Genomic DNA, 25,346 nt, shown 5'->3' on the forward strand with positions numbered 1-25,346 from the left:
CTGGAATTTCCTCTGCTTCATTTTGGGCAATCTTTGCCCCTTGATTTCAATTTCCTCAAATCAGATCAAAGAACAGTTCTAATTATTTATTGGATTTACATATGGCCTTTGTACCAAGGCACCCAAGGGAAGTTTACAATTTAAAGACTAAAACAAATGCGTTATATAAAATGAAGATTGACACCGTCCCCTCATTTCAACTGACTGGTAACCCAGTCAGATGAGCGTAATGATGATGATGATGATAACAATAAGTATGATGATGATGATGATGATGATGATGATAATTAATAATAATAATAATAATAATAATAATAATAATCTGATGATACGTTTGCTCCCTGGCCTCGGCTCCAGCCTACAAGCTTATTGCATGCTCCAGATCTTTTGACAACAGTTAGTATTCATGGAACATTATCAGGCCACTTAATGATAATACAGCTGAGAGAAATGAGTCATGTAACCAAAACAGTATGGACAGTTTGTGCATATGAAGTGAAAAAAATAATTTTTCTTCTTCTTTTCTTTTTCTTAATGCAAGTACTTTTTAAACGAATTGGCAGAAGCATTTTTACTACATTTTCCCCTAGAGTTGAATACCATGCAAAAATGAGAAAGCTACCGGTATTCATTTGGTGAAATTGTTTATTTGCTGCTGCTAATAGTTCTCTGATGGCATTTAGAACTTGGTAATTTATTTGCATACCTGAGTTCCTAATGCTTCAGAACCACTGAACTGGTCTTTCTTGATTAAGAAATACATCAGGAAGGTTAGATTGCTCAAAGCAAAATTGGAGAATTGCAGAATTGAAGCTGCAGACCATTCTGTAATTTTAAGAGCAAGGAAGATTGGGGGCAAGGTGTGGGGAGAGAGGTGGCATAACTATAGGCATGGATTTAAAATGACAGAATCAGACAGACAGATGAAATGCATTCTCAGGGAGTCAGCAAAGTTGTCAAGTATATATAAACTAGTATTAATGGTTTATTAATTCATCTATCCTAATTTGTTGGAGGCAAAACATGGGCTGTGTAGTAATTTCTTGAGGACAACCTATTTCAGAAAATGGAAGAAGCAATGAGGAATATGACGAATTGTTTCTGTCAAATACGGAAGGACTGGTAGAAAATGTGAAAGTGGCTGGCATCTTGAGTGGCAGTAATCCTAAGGGAGGGAGAGATAGTAGCAAAGTTGACAGTGAGAGTGTTCGTGAAGAAAACGAGTTAAAAATATAAAAATGCAGTTATTTAGATATGGATGCCTCATTGAAGCCAACAGTTCTGAAAGATGTTAGCGATCTCAGAACCATTCACAATTGTATTTGGGAGCCCATGAAGAACTGACCTTCTTAGAAGAACTGACCTTCTTACAGTAAAGCGATCCTTTTGGCTCTTCACAATCTGATTTTTCACCATCCTGAATAATTTGGTGTTATCTGCAAACTTTGCCACCAGGACCGTAATACTTCAAGGACTGCTTCTCCCCATATGAACCGACCTGAACCCTGCAATAATCATCTGAGGCCCTTTTTCATGTGCCCCCTTCATAAGATTTCTGGAGGGTGGCAACCCGAGAATGGGCCTTTTCTGCAGTGGGTTCCCTCTCCCTAGGGTGGAGTGCCTGGTGCCTTCATTACATATCTTTAGGTGCCAGGCAAAAATGTTTTTCTGTAACCAGGCCTTTGGCTGATTGAATGTCCTGTGGCCTTTTAAATGTGTTTGTGGGAGGAGGGGTTATTGGTTTATTTTTGTGTTCTTATTTTATATTTTTATGTTGTAAACTGCCCTGTGATCTTTGGATGAAGGGCAGTATACAAACAAAATGAAAGCTTTAGAAGTAGGAGATATCCTGTGGACTTTTGTGGGTGGTACTGGGAGAACCTGTTAGTAATTTTTTATGCTTATTTTGATCCCATTTTGCAATATTTGCTTACTGTGGATCTAAAGGGTGGGGTCTGTTGGCCAAAGTGAGGAACCCCATTGTCATGTCCCCAGTTTTATTTGTTCTTCTATGAAAATCAAAGCGTGGCTGATGCTGGTGCTGTCGTCAGTGCAGCCCCAGTGTTCCATTTCATATCCTACACACACAGTGATTATACACAGTGCTCTTTTCCTTGTATTATGCATGAAGTCAAAGCTAAGAGTCATAAAGCAATTTCTGTAAGCCCATTAAAGTGAGAGCTTTTTTCCCTGTAGAGAATTAGATGTGCAGCCTGTGTGTTGGCAAATTTAGTGGCAAATGGGGTTTGGTTGAAATTGTATTTAAAAACACAGTTAACAGCATTAAAACTCCTGGAGGGAGCTGTGTGTTACATGTGACTGTACATTTCCAGCATGAGTAAAACGTTAACTCCGTGTGTGAATGCACACATCTGTGCCCATTGTTGGGAGCTTGTCAGCTGAGCTAACAAAATACCTTAAGCCAGCTCAATTTTTCAAGAAATTATTGCCTTGTATGGCTTTTATGCTGAATAATACAGTGACAATCTACATAAATAAATAGCTAGGGGACCCAGTATGTGTCAAGATGTACCTATATAGCTCTTCATCAGGGTAAAACGAAAGCAACGATGCACATTATGTCAAGCTGGTGCCCACTTAAAGAAATCTTAACTGATGAATTAGCCAAATTCATGTGATTAATCAGTTAAGGGAATAATCCTATACACAAGAAGCTCTCATAAACCAACCCAGTGTAGATTAAGCCAGCACAAAGTACACCAGATATAAACTTGTTTCACAAGTGGCAGAGGGAAAACAAGTCTTTAAAATAGGGTTGGAGTTACACCAGTAGCCTATGTTTCCACAGCTAAAGTTACACCAGGTTGCCAGGCACATGACCAAGCTGAACAGGCTTGGGATCCCACTGATGGGGAGTTTTGCCAGCATAGCCTGGCTGCATTAGAAACCCCCTGGCTCAGCCAGCGATCCACTAGATCAGTGGTTCCCAATTGGCTAGTTACTGAGGACCCCCTATCAGGGGCTTAGCAAGGGGGGGGCGTAGGGGGCGGACCGCCCCATGTTCCATAATGTAGGGGTGACAAATGCGGAGGCTTTTGCAGGCTGCGCTGGGGTGGCGCACGAGCACTGTGTCCCACTTAGTGGCCCTCCAGGTAGAGGGCGCTGGGAGGGACACAGTTCTGGCAGCATGCCCTGCCTCAGCTTGCCCCACCCCCATAGGCACCCTGCCCCGTCCTTCCCCAGGCACCACAGCGGCTTGCTACTCTGCTGACTCTGTGGTAGTTACCTCTGCAAAGCAATTTTTTGAACAAAATGTGGGGTAGCCCCTAATAGGCAAAGGGTTTTAGGTATACTAAAAAACAGAGTAGGACTTGCTGAGCGATACCTCATGATAGATCAGCAGCTAAACACCGTGATATTCTGATATATCACGATGTCTGAAATTGGAGATCAGGCATGGAGAAGAGGGAAGGAGCAGCCTTGGAGATCCGGTGGGTGAGGGCAGGAGAGGAAGGGGAGGGGGTGGGGGTGGGTGCATCAAGCTGCCATCAGCGGGGCAGCCAGCAAAGATGCACACCCACTAGGGCAGATGCTACTTTCCTGCTGACTGAGAAAAGCTGCTCTGCCTCAGTACCAGGGGAAGGTAGTGCCACGGTGCCTTGAAGTGAGGGCAGTCAGCTGCCCTGTTCTCCATCTGCGTGAGGGGAAGGCAGTGCCTCACAATCGGCTACCCTGGTCTCCCTCAGTGTGAGGGAAGGCAGATCAGATCAGCACTGTTATTGGCTGAGATCATCTTGAGATATCAGCAGTGCCTTGAAATCAGCTGCCCTGCTCTCACTCACGTGAGGAGCAGTATATTGTTGCGTATTGCCAGGTCAAAATCATTATCGCGATTTTGGCCAATGTATTGAAAAACCACACAGTGCTAAAATAGACCATAAAACTGTGACATTACCATGCAAAAATGACAAAAATTAGTTGGGGGGGAGGCAAGGGATGGGGCCGTGGACCCCCTGGGTGCGTTCTGGACCCCTAATTGGAAACCACTGCACTGGATCCTAACCCTCCTGAACCTGGTGGGTCTTGTTATAGAATTACTCCTTTAATCAGCATAACTGCGCATATGAATAAAACAGTGTTTCTGAAGAGGGCACTCCCTTTGATTTTAGGTAATGCACCTATCAACATTTTCTAAAGCAGGGGCTCTATGGCTTGGCTTTTGAAAAACAAGGGGCCCTGCAGTACTTAGCTAATTGGGACCACTGCATTGTTGGGGGAAATATTGGGTTGACTTTGTCTTTGTTTTTATTATGTATTTTATGTGTTTTTGTATTGTAATTTTATGTTGCGAACCACCCTGAGATCTATGGGTATAGTGCGGTATACAGATCTAATAAATAAATAGTAAACAGCCACAAGAGCTGCTATCTAAGAAGAGGCATTCCCTCTTGAGTGAGAGAGGAGGAACGTCTCCTCTAAGACGGTGTCTGCCACCTGCAGTTTTTTTTAATGGTTCCATGGACTTCTAATTGACCAAAAGGCATTTAAGCGGTGAATCAGCTGTACTTTGTGGGCCTAATTATGTCTTGTGTTTTGTCTCTTGGTAGGATTCCTGATGTAGAACACTGGTTTTCCAGCTATTCGGTGTAATTTTGAAGCCTTTTTGCACATTGTTGCTATGTTTTATGCTTTATTTTGTGTGCAACCCTCTTGGTGGATTATATTCATATAAAAGCTGTGCCTCTTTACAAGTACTGTAAATTGATATTCCTTGAGTGAAGGACACTCATCTATTCAAGCTTAATTTGATTCCTTTAGATTTGTATGATTCTGGGTGGGTAGTAAATTCTCTCTCTTGCTCACATGCGCACCATGCACAGTTCAGCTCTCTAATCACTGCTGCCAGGCAGCTGAAGACTCTGAAGAAAGACAGAGACTGCCTAGAAACTTTGCTTAGTTCGTTGGTTATGTCCATTTTATTTTATGGCAAGGCTCAGAGTTTATGCTAATGTATATATATTTTAATCAAACCTGTCCAGTTACTGTAGGGTAAGTGCCTTACTTTCTTGGGTTCCATGATCACTGCAGATGGTGACAGCAGTCATGAAATTAGAAGACGCTTGCTTCTTGGGAGAAAAGCAATGACAAACCTAGACAGCATCTTAAAAAGCAGAGACATCACCTTGCTGACAAAGGTCCGTATAGTTAAAGCTATGGTTTCCCCAGTAGTAATGTATGGAAGTGAGAGCTGGACCATAAAGAAGGCTGATCACTGAAGAACTGATGCTTTTGAATTATGGTGCTGGAGGAGATTCTTGAGAGTCCCATGGACTGCAAGAAGATCAAACCTATCCATTCTTAAGGAAATCAGGCCTGAGTGCTCACTGGAAGGACAGATCCTGAAGCTGAGGGTCCAATAATTTGGCCACCTCATGAGAAGAGAAGACTCCCTGGAAAAGACCCTGATGTTGGGAAAGATGGAGGGCACAAGGAGAAGGGGATGACAGAGGATGAGATGGTTGGACAGTGTTCTCAAAACTACCAACATGAGTCTGACCAATCTGTGGGAGGCAGTGGAAGACAGGAGTGCCTGGCGTGCTCTGGTCCATGGGGTCACAAAGAGTTGGACACGACTAAATGACTAAACAACAACAAAAGTGCCTCCAGTGGTGTCTCCTGGACTTTAAACAAATTTGATAAAGGTGGCCTATGATACTTACGACAACAAAGGACTTGTTAATGGGAGGGCTATTGCCATATATTGAGTCAGATCATTGGTATGTCTAGCTCAGTATTGTCTTCACTGACATGCAGCGGCTCCCCAGGACAAAGCTAATGATAAAGCAGCCACCAGGTGACCTTTCCTGGGGTGGGAGATTCTGAAGGCCGGCCTGCCCCGCTCTTGTTTCTGAACCTTTTTCCAGCTTCACTGCTTGGATAACTCTGAGGTTTCCTCTGAGTTTGGAAATTTCATATTGGTTGGAACCTTCCCCTAAATATAAACTGAAGCTGAGTTTCTGAGGATGTCAGATTAGGCACCAAGTATACCCTAAACCACTGAGCCTAGGGCTTGCCGGTCGGAAGGTTGGAGGTTCGAATCCCCGCGACAGGGTGAGCTCGCATTGTTCGGTCCCAGCTCCTGCCCACCTAGCAGTTCGAAAGCACGTCAAAGTGCAAGTAGATAAATAGGTACTGCTCCGGCGGGAAAGTAAACGGCGTTTCCTTGCGCTGCTCTGGTTCACCAGAAGCGGCTTAGTCGTGCTGGCCACATAACCCGGAAGCTGTCTGCGGACAAACGCTGGCTCCCTCAGCCTATAGAGCGAGATGAGTGCGCAACCCCAGAGTCGTCTGTGACTGGACCTAACGGTCGGGTACCTTTACCTTTACCTTTTTATACTGTATGTGTAGTAAATGTGAGGACCAGCAGCAAATTTTTGCTTCTTTCTGTGTTGTACCAAGACACTCCTAAAATGAGCTCTTTGGTCAGACACAGGAAGCTGCCTTCATCCATTGATCCATCTATCTCACTATTGTCTATTTTACATGATTTGGCAGTAGCTTACCAGGATTTCAGAGAGGACTCTTTCCCAGCCCTACATGGGATTGAATCTGGGATCTCTTGCAAGTAAAACACATGCTTTGAACACACCTATAGCCCTTATTTAAGTTGGGACAAGCTTACTTTTATTCCATGCTGCTAGAGGAGTGTTGTAATTCCTACAAGAGGGGCTATAATGAGACTATCTCCTTCATGGAGCAGGATATAGTGACAGTACTCAGTAGCTCCCGTTCTTTGGTGTGCAGGGGAAGAACTGAGATGTACAATAGTTTGCTGGCGATTCAGAGTCATGGTGGCTATGGAGGGTTGATGCCACTGCCAAAATAGCAGCAGTATGCACTTTGCATTAGTGACCACTTGTTTGTGATTCCCTATGTAGGGGAGGGGGAGGAGGAGATAATATTTGATCCACTGCCATTAACCCCTTTCAGCTTTCTTTGTAGACATGGCAGGTGTTTTTGCCAGTGGTTTCTGCAGTGTGCTTCCACAGTGTGCCATTTTTTCACCCAGGTCTGTTGAGCCATAGCATTTTTTCTTACGCTGGATGCACTTTTCTCTCTTCATTATGTTGGGAGTCTACAAAATAAAACATTTATTTTGGCACCATATCCCTGGAAGGAGCTTCTCTTGAAATTCTGGGCTGGAATTGACTCGTCGATCTAACGGTGCCTGTACATATGTGAGAAACGGAGGGGGAGAACGCAGCCACGGCACTTGCAACCCTTCCCTTTTGAAGGGGAAGGAAGGTATTTTGTGTTCTGTTCTTTGGCTTGAGTTCACGCGAGTGGGAGGATTTGTAGAAATGTTCTGTTTATTAGCTGTTTGCAGCAGATGAGTAAGTGCAGTTTTTGTTTGAAATTGCTGCAGCCTTATGCAATTTTTCTTCTTCTTCAGCATTTGTGCTGTGAAAATTACAAGGGGAAATCAGGAGGGGGGGAAATATATATCCCAGTCTGAGATTGTTTGCGATTCCAGATACACAAAACTGTCTCCACTCGTTTGTGCTACCTCTGAATGCCAGTTGCTAGGAATCACAGGCGAGGAGAGTGCTGTTGCACTTGTGTCCTCCTTCTAGGCTTCTGATAGGCCTTGTGAGAAGAGGATGCTGGGCTAGATGGGCCATTGGCCTGATTCATCAGGCTGTTCTTATGTTGCATTAAGTTTATATGCTGTTGAATAAAAGCAACCCATTGAGCCTGCATTTTCTTGTTCCTTTAAAGCCACACACACAAAGGGATCTGCAAATTACAGGCTTGGGAGCCTCATGCTAGTTTCTACTAGCCAGCTGGGAAGTCCAGTTCCACCGTGATAGCGCAATAGCATTTTATTAATTTATCAATACAGACAGGGATTTTAATTTCCCCTCCTTCAGTACCCCTGCTGCCACTTGGCTACTCCTTTGCGCTGTATCATTATGTGAAGCTGATGGCTCATAGAATCGTAGAGTTGGAAGGGACCCCAAGGGTCATCTAGTCCAATTCTGTCTCCAGGCAAACCCACGGATGAGTCAGGGGGAGTCTGACAGCTGTCCCAATCCTTCCCCCTTGTGCCCACAAGCAGTGACTAGGTATGCCTGCTTGTGGTAGTCAGGGTGGGGTGACGGCCAGCCTTCCCCACATGCTCACTTACCCAGCAGCATGTTGTAATGGGCCATCCTGGAAGGGGAACCTCCTTGCTCATCAGTGGGCTTACCTGTCTGCGCTGTTGTAATGGATTTGTCCAAGCCTGAACGTCCATGCATACCAGTAGAGGGGGAAGTGGCTGTGGGGTGGGGTGTTGCAGGGTAAAAAAGCAGGCAAGGGGAGGGTTGAGCTCTGTTTTCTAGCCACTTCTGAATCTGCTTTGCCTAAAAGCAGCATCCATTAGGAGTTTTATTATATGTGTTTGCAAGTAGCATGTAGTTCATCTTTCAAGAGCGAATGGTTTGAGATCCTGGTAGCTGACTTGGAACAGTTTGAGGGTTATTCAGGAGGCCCTTTTGTTCTGAGGTACATGATCTTCTTTTGCAGCTTAACACATTTTTTATTATTAAGAATTTTTATTTTCTCTGAAAATTTCCAGTCTTGGGAATCTTTTGTGTTAGAACAAAGGGAAGAAAAAGGCATGACGGGGGCTGCCTTTTAAAGGGAAATTAACCAGTGCAGAATACAACAAAGCTGTGGGCTAATTATAGTCAAATCAGTTGATTTTTGTTTTTTGTTTTTCTAAGAAGCTGCACTGCACTCCTGAGGCTTATGAATCTTTTCTACAAACCAAAATAAGCGAGGAGCAGGGAAAGGCTATATAGCTAAATCATTCAGATTCTTATTAACACAGAATGCACTGTGTGAAGTTGGTGATTGTTGCATGAAAACAACAGGAATTTAAGGAAATGCAAGCTCTGGGCATTGTGGTTTATCATAAGCATTGAGCATCTCCTTTGCCTGGTTTGCACTAGAGTAAGCCAAGGTATGACTCATTGAGACCGTGTCGTGTGAATGTACAGCAGAGATGCTCACAACTGCCCTGATCATCCCCAGTCCTTTTTACTGCTGTGCTAAGCCAAGGGCCTTGTGCTTAAATTGTCTCCTATTAACCATGAGCTGTAGCCCCTGTTGATGATCAGTTAGGAGAAAGCTTACCCATGAGTCCTGGTGTGGACAACATGTGAGGCCAAACCTTGGCCTTACAGGGAGGGTGCCACTGCCAATTGCAAATATGTGGAGATTTTTGGGAGCCAGGTTGGTGACTACAGTTTAAAAATATCTGCCTTAGTCCATAGTTAATCCCATTTCCATTTCCACTGTGTGTGTTTCTCCTTCTTGCATATTGGGACAAGTGAAATGTTGGAAGAGCAAACTACAGTGGTGCCTCGCAAGACGAAATTAATTCGTTCCACGAGTCGTTTCGTATTGTGAAAATTTCGTCTTGCGAAGCATGGTTTCCCATAGGAATGCATTGTGCAAAAAGAAAAAAAACCCACAAAACGTTTTCGTCTTGTGAAGCACGACCATAGAAAAAATTGGCTTGCAAGTCACCAAAAAACCGCAAAATCCTTTCGTCTAGTGAGTTTTTCGTTGCGCGAGGCATTCATCTTGCGAGGTACCACTGTATGCCCTTTTAAAATGTGGGGTTTTTGGGGTGTGTTATTGGGTTGTTGTTGTTATTTTGATTATGGATTTTGTGGTTTTATATTTTGACCTTATTCTGTAAACCCCCCTGAGACCTGCTGGTATAGGGTGGTATATAAATTCAGTAACCAACAACAACTACAGTCAAGCAATGTAGTTGAGATCATAGAGTCATAGAATTGTAGTATTGGAAGGGACCCTGAGAGTCATCTAGTCCAACCCCTGGCGAATAGATATTCCATTGTGGTGACTGTAACCTAGATTTAAGGTGCCATTTGTTCCTAGCTTATATATCTGAGTTTCCAATACTGAAAGGTTGGTAATACTTTTGGAAATGAGAAAGCTAATTGACTAATTGAGTCACCATGGAATCTCTTTTTAGAGCAAATTTTGTTTTAGTCAAATGTAACGCAGACAGTGTTTTCAAGAAGTTTTAGCTTCTGCAGTCTTCAGTAGGACAGTATTTTTAAGTATATAAGAAGAGCCCTGCTGGATCAGGCCAAATGCCCATCTGTTCCAGATGCTTATGCAACGGCACTCTGCCTACTTGTGATTTACCAGCAACTGGTATTGAGAAGCATACCGCCTCTGTCTGTGGAGGCAGGAGTATTTTTTTAATAGCTTTCTTTTTTATCTTGTATTTCTATTTGTGTGTTTTCCAATGATATAAATAAGTGCTTTCCTAAGAGCACTGCCAAACTCTTGTTTAAGTCAGAGTCATTGAATTAAACTGGGAAATTTGGGTAGACCAAAGGCTGAGATTCTGATGGAAAGGCCGGCAAATGGTCTGTAAAATGGTATTGGGCCCAGAGCAGTCATAATGCTCCTGATTTCCTAACTATGGTTAAAAGACTGTGATTGCAGCATGGGTATTTGTCCAGAGCAATTCCCCATTCCTTTTACTTTTATTCTTTGCTTTGTTAACTTCGCTTTTGCATTGATATGAGCACTGATGAAAACCATAGTTAACACAAAAAACAGTTCCCACAAAGATCAAGGACTGAAACTGCAGTTTAGGGATGGGGAACTGTGGCTTTCCATATGTTGTTCCAATTTCCACCATCAAGGTCAGTGGTCAGGGAAGTTGGGAACTATGGTACAGTAACACCTGAAGGGCCACAGGTCTGCAATAACTGCTGTAGTTAAAAACACGAAGGGCGTAATTATTGCGGAGGTGAGGTGAAGTTGTGTGCTCCCAGTTTGCAAACCATGATTCTCAGTGGTCCTGATTTATTTTTTGATATGATAAGACATTTTAGGTGAAGACTGCATGATTTTTAAAGAGATGGCTTTGGTTCCTCATGTGCCAGCGTGCCCACCTTGCAAAGCTATTCAAAAAACTTAAATTAATCTTTAAATTAGTGGGAACGAGGATAATGTGGAGCCCCAATAGTCTGTTTTCCCTTGTGGCAAGATAGAGCACTCGGATTATGAGATTATTAGATATTCTGGTGCTGCTCATTTGGGGAATGCGCCCTACAGTTTAAGAAAACACGAGCTAAGTGGATGGTGCTGATGTGGTGGGAAAATCTGTAAAAACTTTTGGAACAGCAATAATTAAAACAACAACAACAACATATATATTCATGCTTTCATATGTAGCAGTATTTCAAATGCCATCATCCATGCTTACCATTATAAATCTCTTTCTCTTCTCCATTCCTGAAACAAGGTATCTATATAGTGGAGACAAACTGTCTACATGACAGTGTTGTTGCACTTAACCCCCCCCCCCAAAAAAAATCTTTAGCCAGATTTACCTAGCAAGAGACTGGACTATTGTGAATAAACACTGCTCTTTGAAGATGTTTCTCCTTCAGTAGTAGTCGATAAATGATCTTTGAAGGCATAGAATGTTGCTGACTAATAGGACTTTGTATAAGGTATGTCCTATGGGGCACCATTTTCAGATTTACATATACGTTGAATAAGTGTCTGCTCTGAAGTGTGACTCCAAATAGGACCAATTAGAATGCTCCTCCAAGCAAGGCTCTAGATCAGAAGATGACTGAAGCAAAAGACAATGGCTTGGAGGCTGTGAAAAGTAATTCAGTGCCCTGATGAATAGCTTATGTCTTGAAGGAGGGATCAGACAATTCCTCGGCTCGGGAGCAATGCCTATCTTGATGCATAAGATGGATGTGCTGTTGGCATGGTGTTTCAGAAGTTGGCATAATTGTAGTATATCATAATAGAAGAATCCTCACAAATATGTAAAGAAACCAAAGCAAACCTGATACAGTAAAATATATTGTACCGGCATGCCTTTTGGGAGATATGTTGGAATTCTGAGACTTAGAATCGCATACCCCCACCTTGCAGTGTTTCCTGCTGCAACTTTTATTTATTTAAGACATTTTTGATACTGTTTAATTATTCACATTTCTAAGTGGTATGCATAAACACAGTTCACAGAAAGAGGGACAGTAAAACCGTGAAAATTCACCATAAAACACCTTCTGGAACAAGAAAGTCTTTTGTCATGTGCCTGAAGTTCAGCAAGGAGTGTGTCCATCTAATCTCCGTTGGGATGGAATTCCACAGGCTTGGGTCCACTACACTGAATGCAAAGGCTTCTAGTAGTTACGGGTTGTGCATCTGAGCCATTGGAACTGTATTTTTCTGCTGGGACAGAGCTCTTATTCCAGCCAATCCATATGTATTTTGGTTGCAGCAAGTGGAGGGAAAACGGGGCTCACTCCCATACTTGTCTTCCATCCTAGATTGGCATGCCAAACATTTTAAAATTACAGTGATTTGCGCGTTGCCTTAGATACACCCGTGGAAGACGATTGATCACCACCATCATTATTAACAACAATCTTATTAACTGTGAGCATTATCTTCTATGGTTGAATTGCTTCCTGAACTTTGGATGGTCCCATTTTTTTTGTTCACAGCAGTTCCCCAACCCTCAAATTTCACCTAGCTTTGGTTTGCCGTCAAAGTATGTGGTTTCCACTGACATTATTCCTCCTCCCCTGCCCCAATGATAGCCTGAACTTCAGAGACACTTGGAAGGCAGTGGGAAAGAAGCCACATTTTATCTGTCTGTAGTACACTGTCAGGTCAGGGATGGACCCAGGCCCTTCTCCTGAGCCTGAAGGGAACTTGTCCCTGATGTTGTAATGAGCTTCAGAGGCATGTGGAATCAGTGAGATTTCTCATTATATCTGACTGTCCCAGGCCCATCTCAGAAGCTTCCCTTCGACTTTTACTCTTCCCTCAGGAAGGTTGTGAGGGGACGCAGGTGCGCTGTGGGTTAAACCACAGAGCCTAGGGCTTGCCGATCAGAAGGTCGGCGGTTCGAATCCCCACAACGGGGTGAGCTCCTGTTGCTTGGTCCCTGCTCCTGCCAACCTAGCAGTTCAAAAGCACGCCAAAGTGCAAGTAGATAAATAGGTACCACTCTGGCGGGAAGGTAAACGGCGTTTCCGTGCGTTGCTGTGGTTTGCCAGAAGCGGCTTAGTCATGCTGGCCACATGACCCGGAAGCTGTACGCCGGCTCCCTCGGCCAGTAAAGCGAGATGAGCGCCGCAACCCCAGAGTCGTCCGCGACTGGACCTAATGGTCACGGTCCCTTTACTCTTTACCTTTACAGGAAGGTTGTGGGTTGCAACTGCCCTGCTGCATCCTCTCAGGAAACTCTCCAAGGTAGGTTATAATAGGTACTGGAAGTTAGCAACTGGTCCAGGGTTACCCAGTGAGGTTTGTAGCAGAGTTAGGATTTGAACGGGTGCCTCCCTGGTCAAAGTTCATTACTCTACCCACTTACTCTCAGTGAACAGCTGGGCATGCTATGTACCCCAGCGCTCGATGCTAGCAGAAGCCCTGACCTTTTGTTTGGAAGTTACTGAGGTGCAATATATAAAGCGCTTTTCATGGCCCCCGAGGACAGGATTTTCTCAAAAGTCTGTGTTGGCTTTTCTAGGCTTACCGAGTTTCACCTTAATTGGGCTGTTTCTCTGCCCTGGTCTCCAGTCAGGAAAAAAAAATACACTTGATCTTTTGCTGTCAGTGCTGTCACTCCTTAAAGCTGTAATTCCCCGTTATGATTGCTGCTTAGTTTCCACACCCTTCAATGCATAGTGGTTGACAGATTGAAGCTCTCTGGGCCTGCAGGGAATACAGCTTTATTAACCACTTGAGAGAGCTCATTGGAGTGAAGAGGATGATCCGGAGGCTCTAATCTAGGCATCCTATTGATGAAGCCTTGCAGTCTTGCTGAATTGTCTGTTGTGCTGATGTATTGAGGTGTCATCACACCGTCATGGTGCAAACATAGTTGCGTGTTTCTTATTCCTACGAAATACTGAACTTGAAGCACTGCTGGACTGAACTCGGCACTCGGTAGCTAATAGCATGTTTCTATAAATTCATTTCACAGCTTCTCATTATATGAGGCAGGCCTGTACTGGTCCTTCAGCAAGTTAAAATTATCTCCCCCTTTGATTATTAATGCAAGTGTTCTTTCATGGTGGTGAAGGAAAAACCAGGGTTTGGGAGTCTACAGATGGCCAGGCCACCTGCATCTTCTCTAGGGCCTGCTTATTTGGTGTGCCATGAGCCAGGATTGCAAAACTATTTCAGTTTTCTGGAAACTGGTTCCACAGTTTTATCACCTGCCCTGCTTGGAGAGCAGCTAAAAAAGACAAGCTAAAATGAGGAACGCGTAAAGGAGTCTGAACTCTGCCAAAACAAATGTAAACGGAGACAGTTGTAAGTGAAAGTAGAATGTGGAACGTAGTGCTAAATCACTAGAACAATAAACAATTACTTTTAATACACCAAAAGCAGAAAATAGGGAGCAAATTGGGACATTAGATAAAAAAAGATGTGAAGAGATGCCATACCGTATTTTTCCGTGTATAAGATGTATGTTTTTTCCACTAAAAAATAATGTCCAAAATTTGGGGGTGTCTTATCCCCCCATTTTCCAAAATGGGGGGCATCTTATACATGGGGGCGTCTTATAGACAAAAAATACGGTAAATTTGTATAAACAAAATCACTTTGCCGTCAATGGGAAATGGTTACTGGTGACATATTGTACTTGAACTTTCAATGTATGCCATGCTATATTTTACACACTCACTTACTCACCCGCCCACCCACCCATACCGCTAGTCCAAAGGGCTGCCACACAGTTTACAATCTACAAAATTAAAATTGCACTGTTTTGTTTGTAGACCCAGACAGAAGAAAACAGCATTTCATTATACTCCAGTGCTAAATTACGGTATTTCTTATTCCCCCGAGCATAAGGAAAAAGAAGGGTTTACTAAGCATTACAAAACTGGTATTGAGAAAGTACTTCTGTTTAGGAATTAGCATGCAGCCTGGTGGGCATAATGTAGTAATCATAGTATGTATTTCTGCTGTGGGTGCATGTAGTGTATGCACACTGGGAAGCTCCAGCTCATTGCAGCTGCCCGCCACATCTGTATGTAGCAAAATACATGGAATCATAGAACTGCACATGTATGTGATCACATTAGAATTTACATGCTGGTTGCATGCCAGTTCCAGCTCTGTATTGCTTTTCATCTCGCAATTTCATAACATTTGAAGCAGCCACAAGAGAATCGGCTGCACTGTGCCCTGCAGGAGCAACTTCTTTTGGTGTATTTGTGTGTGGGGTTAAGATCAGAGTACAGATTATGTTTGTTAAAGAGGCTTAGGAATTAAAAATAATAGTGGGTGCACTATGCTCCTTTGTAGGGAAATTAAAAACATAGTTGCTGATTAACCTGCACATCCCATTTTAATTATAGCCAGGCACAGCCTGTTCAGGATAGTTAATTTATGTGGGTTGAGACCAGTGCAGCACTGGCACATCTGCAAGCAATTTAATTTAATTTAATTATCAAAATGGTGCTAGATTGGGCATTTGGCAATTGGGGTTTTGGATTGGCAGCACTATGGGCATTGCTCATGTCGGGAAGACGGCACTAACAAAGTCTAGTTTCTCGCAGTTCCAAAATGATGCACGTACAGACAAGCATACAGAGAGAGACACCAGGTGGTTCTGTGAAAGCTTGGTTGGCTTTAATCAAAACGATTCATTGTGGAAAAAGTCCCATGAATAATTCCCCATGTTTCTGGCACCAGCTTTGATCTGATTCGGAGTACACAAGGCACTTTTTAGATTACATATTAAAATTATATATGTGAGCTTTGTCGGCAACAGTTTATCAACTTGGATTGGAAAAGCAAGATCTTGAGCATTCTGTGTTGACCAAATAATATTTAGTACAGTTCAGGAATTGAGATATGTCTTTCTCCACATATCTAGTCAGTCTCATCAAGTGCAGTTTGTAATTCCCAGGGCAAAGCTCACTTCCCCTGTTTATAACTGGTATAACACAGGCCAGGATTGGGTTTCTTCAAACAGATTTGGTAGGCAATGCGGGCGACAGAGAAAGCCTAGTGAATGTAATATGGGGGAAGTTGAATTTACGGATTAAGGTATCCAGGGAAGGGATGCAGCATACTGATAGATCTTACTTTTAGATTTAAAAGGTTCCAGCTTCAATCCCTGGCATCTTCTGGTAGGGCTGGAAAGGATTTGTGACTGAAATCCTGGAGAGATCCTGCGAGACAGGCCAGGCATAGGGAACATGTTCCTGGATTTCAACTCCCACAAGCCCAGCCAACATGGGCAATGGTCAGGGATGATGGGAGTTGGAGTCCTATACTATTTGGAGTGCCTCTGTTTCCCAACCCCAGTATAGTCCCTGGTATAAAGGATCAGTGGTGTAAAGCAGATTTCTGAGCCCTTACGAACATAGCTTTTAGATCATATAAAATATTACTGGTTGTGGTGGAAGATTTGTTATCTTGGCCCATTGGACATAGAACCCACATGGAAGGTTGCATTATGAACCGGCCCTATAAGAGCTTATCTGTCATATGCTAGCTACTCTCTCCTTAGCCTGGTATTATAGGTGCTTTGATAGGAAGTCCGGAAGAAGAAGCACAAAGTAATGCACATGGACACAGTGTTTGCATTTCCCCGACAAGTCTGGTGTTGTCATCATGTGCTTAGTTTAAACTGTTGAACAAGCCACATGGCAAACTTCTCTCCCTGCATGGAAATGTTATTTGTTTCCAATATCCCCGTGAAACTTTAATGTTCTGCATGTTTCCTGTAACAACACATGGCAGAAACATTTTTCTTACATATTGAACCTATGCTCTACTCATTGTCCGGTCAATAAATACCATACTTACTTTACCCTGTTCTTCTGTAACTACTCTCCTTCAATTTGGGCTTGTGCTCTTGCCACAGTTTCCTGCAGCTGAAGTGTTTATTAGCATGATGTGCCTGTGCTCTGCTTTCCACAACTGTATCACCAGCTGTGTCATATCCTCTTATGAGTCATCTAAAGGGCTTCAAACAAAGCAATAAGGTGCATCCGTCTTCTTGAAGCCACAACTTAATCTTTGTAATCTGGCAGCTGAGCTCTCCTCAAATGTGATTTGCAGGAAGTACTTCCACAGCAGTGGCAAATTTAGAGGGCACATCTCTTTCTATGGCCAGAGTTTCTCAGTTGTGGTTTTGCCTTGTTTGCGGTTAGGGGACCTGCATGAGCAAGAATGTGCTTTGCCAGGTTTTTGGTGAACTGAAAACTTGTACTTTTCTTTCAAACTAACGTGGAATATCTTCTGTTTGCAATTTTGAGACATGCACCCTTACACTGCTGACTGAGGGGCATTGCTCACTCTTTGGAGTAGCGTATCTCTGCATTTATTCAGATGAAAACAATCCTGCTTCTTAACAAACCTTTGGCTTATCTGTTTGAAGCCATGGGTTGTGGTGGAATCACACAATCTGGTTTTTTTTGGGAGCAGTGGGGAAATAGACAACTTTGAGGGGAAAGTGAAATGCATGCTTATTAATCATCCTACCTACACTTATTTGATTTCTCTGACAGATTATTTAAAGTAGCACATATTTGGCACATATATGAATTTTATGCTATGCACATCTACTCAGAAGTAAAATCCATTCTTTTTAGTGTAGCTTAGCCTTGGGCAAGTGCCTATGACTGCAGCATCAAAAAATGAATACTATACTTTAGTTTTATACAAGCAAAATTCTGAATATACCCACTATTGGAAAGAAAGAAAGAATGTGCTACAAATTGTTGTACCCTATACTATCTAAGTGGATATAGTTTAGTGTGTTTGTAATCTGCGGGCAGTGCTGCAGAAATTCATAATTGATTTGGGTGTTATATATATTTAACACTGTACATTGTTTTAAGTAAAAATCTTTATGCTACCCATATTGAGTGAACACAACCCCTTCTTGGGTGCAAATTATATAGTATCTGAGAAAGAGAGAGGACCTAGCTGCATTAAAAGTTTTAACTTCTTATTTTATAATGAAACAATCCCCCACCCAAAAGTATAGAACAACAAAGTTGACTTCAAATCATAGTGTAAGCATGCTTTGCAAATGGTGTATTATTATTATTATTATTATTATTATTATTATTATTATTATTATTATGTTTTCTCTTGAAAGGAAAACGGCAGATCCATCATTTGGGGAACCAACTGCAACTGAATCAGCATTGCCTTGATACAGCCTTCAATTTTTTCAAGATGGCCGTGAGCAAGCACTTAACCCGAGGGAGGAAGATGACCCATGTGATCGCTGCTTGCCTCTACCTGGTGTGCAGAACAGAAGGCACTCCACGTATCCTTTCACTGCTGCTTGAAGATTTTTTGGGCACTCCTTGGGCGGTTTGAGCTCTTAACTCTTCTGTGCTAATTCAAATATAAGTCCATTTTTGTACACTTTAATCTTGTCTCTCATTGAAGAAAACACCAGGAAAAACATTTTGTCTTGAATAAAAGTCAATGGTGAAATTGGTAGGGATTGTCCAATTTAATCCATAGTTGAATATGGTGCCCTGACCTGTAGGGGAGGGGCATGAATGGACTGCCCCCCTGCCCCTTTGCATTAGATGAGGCCACAATATGATTATTCCACATTTCAGGTCAGCTCACTGATTCTGTGCACCGAATGGGTATTTTTTTTTAAATAAACAATTAAATGTGCCTATTTGCTAGCTGTATATGCCCTAAATTTATTGATGCATGTGTCTCGTGTCAAAATATAAAGGCAACAAATTGTTTTTTAAACAATACGGTGTACAGGTAACTTTCATCTTAAGCGAGGGTTTGGTTTGGGAGATTCACTCGTAAATGCAAAATTGCATATAGCCAGGAACCTCAGGAACTGCCGTTCCCCCTTGCAAGATGGAGGACAGTGTCCCAGAGCCCTCGCCCCTTCTTCCCAAAGCCTGGTAAGCAAGGAGAACCCACTGGGTTTGTGGGTGGGGGGTGGACAGTAAATAAATGGAGAGCAGGACCTCTCCAATTATTTATTTCACTCACCCATGCAAAACTCTGATCATGTAAATAAAAGCACATAAGATGCATTTCATTTTGATTAAAGCCAAAAAAACAGGCCCTTGAATCTTCCCACTCTGCTGAGCAGGCAAACTGTCTTTCACATTTTGTACCCATTTCCATCTTAACTTCATGATCCTGGTGTTCTTGGGAATGTTTAATTTTTTTCACATTAGTGATGTTCGTTATTTTCGGCTTCCTGCTCGCGGAACAAACAAACGAACAAACAGTGATCTGGGGTTCATACCACATGACAAGCGCAATGTGCAAACAAACCCAGTATATTGGATTCCTTCTGCTCCTTAGAATTTCAGGTCCGCATTGATAGAAGGAAATGCTTCCTCAGGCAGACCAGGAATGAGCATGTGCCTCCTTCAACAGGGCTATGCTACTTCTGTCCTTTGTTAGCCTGTTAGAATATTATGCAGTTTCCCTCAGTATCTTGGTAATATGTTGTGTAAACCTTAGACTTACCTCAAGGATGATGAATGCTTTCAGCCCTTCTTGGACCACGTTTGACAAGTGGGACATCACAATGGTGTCGTGACTTGGTTTACCCACGGCACTTTGTAAAGTCTATGAAGTTAGGTGTAGGGAAGGCTGGGCATGGCTTTGCAGAAACAGCCTTGTGGACCAAATGGAGAGGCCTGCCAGGTCTAATGATGCCCACAGGTCAGAGGTTCCTTGCCTTAGAGGGGGTAGCAGAGCACAGTGTTTAGGATAAGAATGAAAAAGAACAAAAATACTGAAAATCCAACATGAATCGCAATATTTAAAGTAAACAAAAGATTAGATGAAAAGGCATATGACGGTTCTGGCAGAATATTGAGTGCTGAAGTACTGTATATACTTGAGTATAAGCCTAGTTTTTCAGCACATTTTTTGTGCTGAAAAAGCTGCCCTCGGCTTATACTCGAGTGAGGTGGGCGGTTGGGGCGGCAAGAAAGAAGCCCTTTCTCTCCACTCGTGCCGCCGCTGCCCGCTCACCCCAGTCAACCATTCCTTAAGAAGTGTACAAGAACAGCGGTTCTTTACTCTCCCCAGGCAGCTTGTTCCATTCCTGAACTGCTCGCATAAATGCAAACTTGGCAAAGGAGGAAGAGGAAGGAGCAGCCTAAAGGGCTGCTTTCGGGCTGCTCATTCCTCCTCCTCCTCCACAGCGGCAAAGGTGAATCGGCTTATACTTGAGTCAATAAGCTTTCCCAGGTTTTTGTAGGAAAATTAAGTGCCTCGGTTTATATTCGGGTCGGCTTATACTCGGGTATATACGGTAAGAGTTGAAGGTTTCTTTAACCACAGTAGAGCAAAAAAAGAAAAAGAAAAGAAAAGGGAAAAAAAAGGCAAGCTCCTGGCTGCAGAAATAGAAATACCCAACGTTCAATATGAAGCTGCTTTCTTTTTAATGGCTTGCAACAGAGCAACTATATAATATAATGAGAAACATGTTTACATTTTCAAAGGGCAAAAAAGGTTGAAGAGTATGTTAAATTAACATTTTCAGCATGTTCAAAGTTTAGCTCTCGAGAAAATGTTTATAAAATGGAAAGAAATAGACAAAAAGCTAAACATAAGAAATAAATTAAAGTGTAGGGAGATATCCAATGAAGTAGTCCCCTTAGTGCAAGGATTTCCAATTGTGCAATGGAACTTCCTTGCCTTCTTCCTGTGTGCCCCCCACCCTCCCCAAATTTACTCTTGAAGTTTGGTGGATACCCCAGAACAGATTTATGGGCATATGGAGGAAACAGAGAGAGGGTAAGTTCTGTTCTACTAAGTTTTGTTAGTGCTAAGCCACAAGTCTCAGCACTAACAAAACTACTTCATTGCATACAGCCCATCATTTTCATATTGGGTATTGTTAGTATTTATTAAATTTGTATACTGCCCTTCACCCAAAGATCACAGGGTGGTTTACAACATTAAAAAAAAAATGAGAACACAAAACCAATAATGCCCCCCCCCCAATACATATTTAAAAGGATGGAGAATGTTCAGTCAGCTAAAGGCCTGGTGATAGAGGAATGTTTTTGCCTGGCTCCTAAAGATATGTAATGAAGGTGCCAGGTGAGCCTCCCTGGGGGAGAACATTTCACAAACGGGGAGCCATTGCAAAAAAAAAAAGGCCCCTTGAGTTTAAATTTACAAAAATGAAATGCCATGGTAAATAATATTTGCAAATTTACTAGCATCTTCTGGTTCATGGTCTTTCTAAAGGAGCATTTAGGGCTAAACAAGAAGCCACCCCCTAATAAGGGAGGTTTTTTGATACAAAAGTTGTAGCAATCTGGTTTCAAGCATTTTTTTTGGGGGGGGAGGACTTTTGAAAAGAGGGTTGCATTTTGCCAGTAATTCCATCATTATATGCAAATAATCTGGATATTATCTACCAGGTTTTTTTTTTTTTTTGCAAGGATGTGGGGAATAGGACAGTTAAAAATATATGATGGGGCGATGTTTGCCCCTTTTATTCTTTCATTGGCATAAATTGCTTCAGCTTTCCCCTTGTGGTTACCTTGACATTCGGCCCCCAGGACAACGTAGTATGTGTAAGAGACCATCTGGCACAGTGATCTATGTGGGTCTGTTACATAAGCTCAAGCAGTAACTAGAGTGGATAACTCATTTTGCCTATGTTGTTAGCCTGGGTATATTGGAGTGTTTTCACTTTGGTGGAGTTTCAGTTAAATTACATGCCTGCCTTTTGCTGGATAGTTAGGCCCCCTCATTCCTATGAACAAGAACATGAGGTTATAACTGAAAGCAATCCTCAAGAAGGGTTGTACTCCCCCCTCCCCTTTGTAATACCAAGTACACAGTCAAAATTCCCTGCTGCCTGGGCAGCCAGTTGCATGGAAGCAGATCTGCATAGCTCTGCATTGACTATATATAGCTCAATGCTTTGCATGCAGAAGGTCCCAGGTTGAGCAGCACGTCAGATAAAAGCATCAGGTTGCAGTGAGTGAAATATTCTGCTAGAAATTCTGGAGAGCTGCTGCCGGTCAAGAGTAGACAATACTGAGCTAAAAAGGTAAAGGTAAAGGACCCCTGACAGTTAAGTCCAGCCGTGGACGACTCTGGGGTTGCGGCGCTCATCTCACTTTACAGGCCAAAGGAGCCGGCGTTTGTCCGCAGACAGTTTTTCTGGGTCATGTGGCCAGCATGACAAAGCCACTTCTGGTGCAGCAGAACACTGAAACCAGAGCAGCGCATGGAAACACCATTTACCTTCCCGCCGGAGCAGTACCTATTTATCTACTTGCACATTTTTTATGTGCTTTTGAACTGCTAGGTTGGCAGGAGCTGGGACCGAGCAAGCCCAAGAGGTTCAGTGCCACCCACGTCCCTTAATACTAAGCTAGATGGGTGAATAATTTGACCTGGCTTAAGGTTCCTATGAAACCTCCTCCACTATCATATGCTTGTAGTGTTTTGCAACACACCTGTCCATTATGTTTAATGAGATCTGCATAAGTGCATCAGGTGGCCCTGCTTTCAGGCTTCTAGCAGTGCCTATACCTGGACAGGTAGTGAACTCTATGGGGAATCACCACTAATGCACACAACTCCCATGCGGGTATAGGTGAATTGTGAGATTTGTTCCTGCTAAGGGCAGGAAAGCTGTATGTGCCTTGTCTGTCTTTTGAGTTTCAAGCCCCTTACAGATCTGAATCTTAGAAGGAGAATCTTAAGAATCTTGGTTAGCTGCAAACTCTGGTTCTCTCACTATATTGCATCCTGCTGTGGGATTGAATTTAATGAACTAGAAGTGCTTCAAATAAATGAATGCATAATAATACTGGCCTGCCTTGCAAGCTTTTAAGGATTACAAAAAGCAGATGTCTTTGAATCTCTTTGGATATGTTTAAGTGCTAAGTATTCGTATATGATGATAGTGCAAAAAATCTGTGCCAAGAGAAGCAGAATTCAATTACAGAAACTAAGCAATCCTCCTGATCTGCCTAGCCTTTGCTTGAAGACCTCTGGCAAATGAGAGACCTTTAGTAAATGCAAAAACTTGCAGGACGCTGAATAATATGCCCCATACCAAATTATCTGCTACTTTTGCACTGGTGTGCTCTCAACCCTGCGTATAAATTGAGAGAGTCCTTCCAGTAGGGCAAAATGGAAGGCCATAGAATGACTTTCAGCAGTAGACTTCTGTACTGATCTTTAGATTAGCCATAGTTGAGCTGGAATTTGTCACAACATGCAAAGCACATTGTGTTTGTGTGTGTGCATAGATGAAGAATATAATTGCGAGAAGCAAAACTACAGGGAACCAGGCAGAGGGCCTTCTCGGTAGTGGCGCCCGCCCTGTGGAACGCCCTCCCATCACAGGTCAGGGAAATAAACAACTACCTGACATTCAGAAAAAACCTGAAGGCAGCCCTTTTTAGGGAAGTTTTTAATGTTTGATATTTTTGTATTTGATTTCTGTTGGAAGCCGCCCAGAGTGGCTGGGGAAATCCAGCCAGATGGGCGGGGTACAAATAATAAATATTATTATTATTATTATAATTTTGCCAGATAATACGTCGCAAGAAATCAACTCTTATTTAGTGTGGTGTTTACTGATAACTTCTTTCTCATGTGAACATGCATAGCTGCCTTTTCTAGGATCAGCCTGTCGGTCTCTCTGGATCAGGGCTCTGTACTCTGCCAGCAGTTCTTTGTGGTCTAGGCAGAGGGTCTTTCTTAGTCCTGCTGCCTGGTATCCTTTGGTAGATGGCAGAGATTAAACCTGGGGATTTCTGCATGCACAGCATGAACTGAACTACTCAGCTGTGAAATCCCCCCCCCAAAAAAATCTTGTTTTGTTTTTCTAATGGAAGGGTGGCTCTCTGACTTCTTCCTGACCCCAAGCATTGCCCTTCTGCATCATTTGGTTGAATTACATGCAGGAACGTGTGCTGTAATTCTGGCAGGAAAGTGTTTTGATATTGCTGTTGTAAGCTGTAGCAGAGCAACCCAAGAAAGTACTTGGGAGAGGCTGCACTTTTAAAAACTTCCAAAGTACAGGCTGGAACAACTGGTTGTTCTTGCTATTAAGACCAAATTCTGAGTAGGATGTTTTGAAATGCGTGGTAGTGTTGTGTAAGCGTTGCTTTCTTTTTTAAAAATAAAATCCTGCCCTTCCTCCAAGAAGTTCAGGATTATGTGCAAGGCTCTCCTCCATTATATCTTTACACAACTGTAAGGTGGGTGTGATGAGCTGCCAGGGCTTGCCGGTCCTTTGCTTGTAGGCCTGATCTGCACCAACAGGCACCAGCCTGAGGAGACCACATTGGGACTTTGCCTGGAGGCTCTCCACCTTTGGGAGAAGAAGGGTAGGACATTCTCCATCAGCTGCTTGATGACAGAGAAGGAGCCCAGCTGTTGCTTTTTAGGGAAGAAGGAAGGGAGGGGAAGCCCAGTAGAGCCACAGGAAACAGTTTGGGCAAACTGGATGCCTAGATAAGGTGCCTCTGCAAAAATTGGGGAAAGGTGCTCCTTGCTTCTGGTTGGAGATCTTCACCAGGCTGTTCCCCTAAGCCCTGTTGGACATGGTGTGAGAGAATATACCAATGGCCTAAATTGATATAGCACCTGCCACTTGCTGGGGAGGGATAGGAGCCCTGGATTTTAGCCTGCCAAGGGATTTGAGGCAGAAAACCCCTGTCCTCTTTGGGGGAAGAGCCTCCCCTGGAACACGGAAGCAGCCCTGGGAGGAAATTACTGTTTCTGGGGTTTGGCTTTGGCTTGGGAAAAGGAGACGTGGACATCTTGAGAAAAGCACAGCACTGAAACAGCCCTGAGAAGAAGAGGACTTGGTGCTTGGAGGACTGCAGGCCTGCGAAGAAAGCAGATATTATGAAGCAACACTTTGGGCAAAACAGCTGATATGCAGTTGACCAAGCATGAGTTGGTGGAGCCTTTGCTTGATGGCCCATGCAAGGCATGGAATATGCCCCCCTTTGACGTCCTCCTTTCCCAGGGCTCCTTCTCCAGGTGCAGTAGGCTAGACTGAAAGTTAGGACAAGGGCTGACTTCGATGTGAGAGATCCATGGTCAGGATCTCTCACAGTTTAATCAGTACTAGTAGAAGCTGTGGGGTGGGAACAACAACAACAACAATACAATCATCTGAGGGACCATTGTGGCTGAAATATGACACAGTACTATTGGGGGGAAATAAGCCTCAGTTGTTTTGATTTTGAGTTATAAGCATTTTGAAAATTTACTAGATTGCCAATCATAGTTAAGGATATTCACTTACGGAATTGCTATTTCTTCCAGTTTGATCATTTTAT

The 25,346-nt window shown here is 43.0% G+C and overlaps 1 protein-coding gene across 2 annotated transcripts in view; it reads left to right on the forward strand.

Annotated features, from left to right (window-relative positions):
- BRF1 (BRF1 RNA polymerase III transcription initiation factor subunit) overlaps nt 1-25,346 on the forward strand; it is a 141,226-nt gene that overhangs the window by 18,421 nt on the left and 97,459 nt on the right. For both annotated transcript variants that reach the window (XM_033137606.1, XM_033137529.1), the window contains exon 3: nt 18,164-18,337. In XM_033137606.1, coding sequence (XP_032993497.1) covers nt 18,164-18,337 — 174 coding nt within the window. The remainder of the gene's footprint in view (nt 1-18,163; nt 18,338-25,346) is intronic.

This window comes from Lacerta agilis, chromosome 1 (genome assembly GCF_009819535.1).
Source record: "Lacerta agilis isolate rLacAgi1 chromosome 1, rLacAgi1.pri, whole genome shotgun sequence".
NCBI classification, from domain to species: Eukaryota; Metazoa; Chordata; class Lepidosauria; order Squamata; family Lacertidae; genus Lacerta; species Lacerta agilis.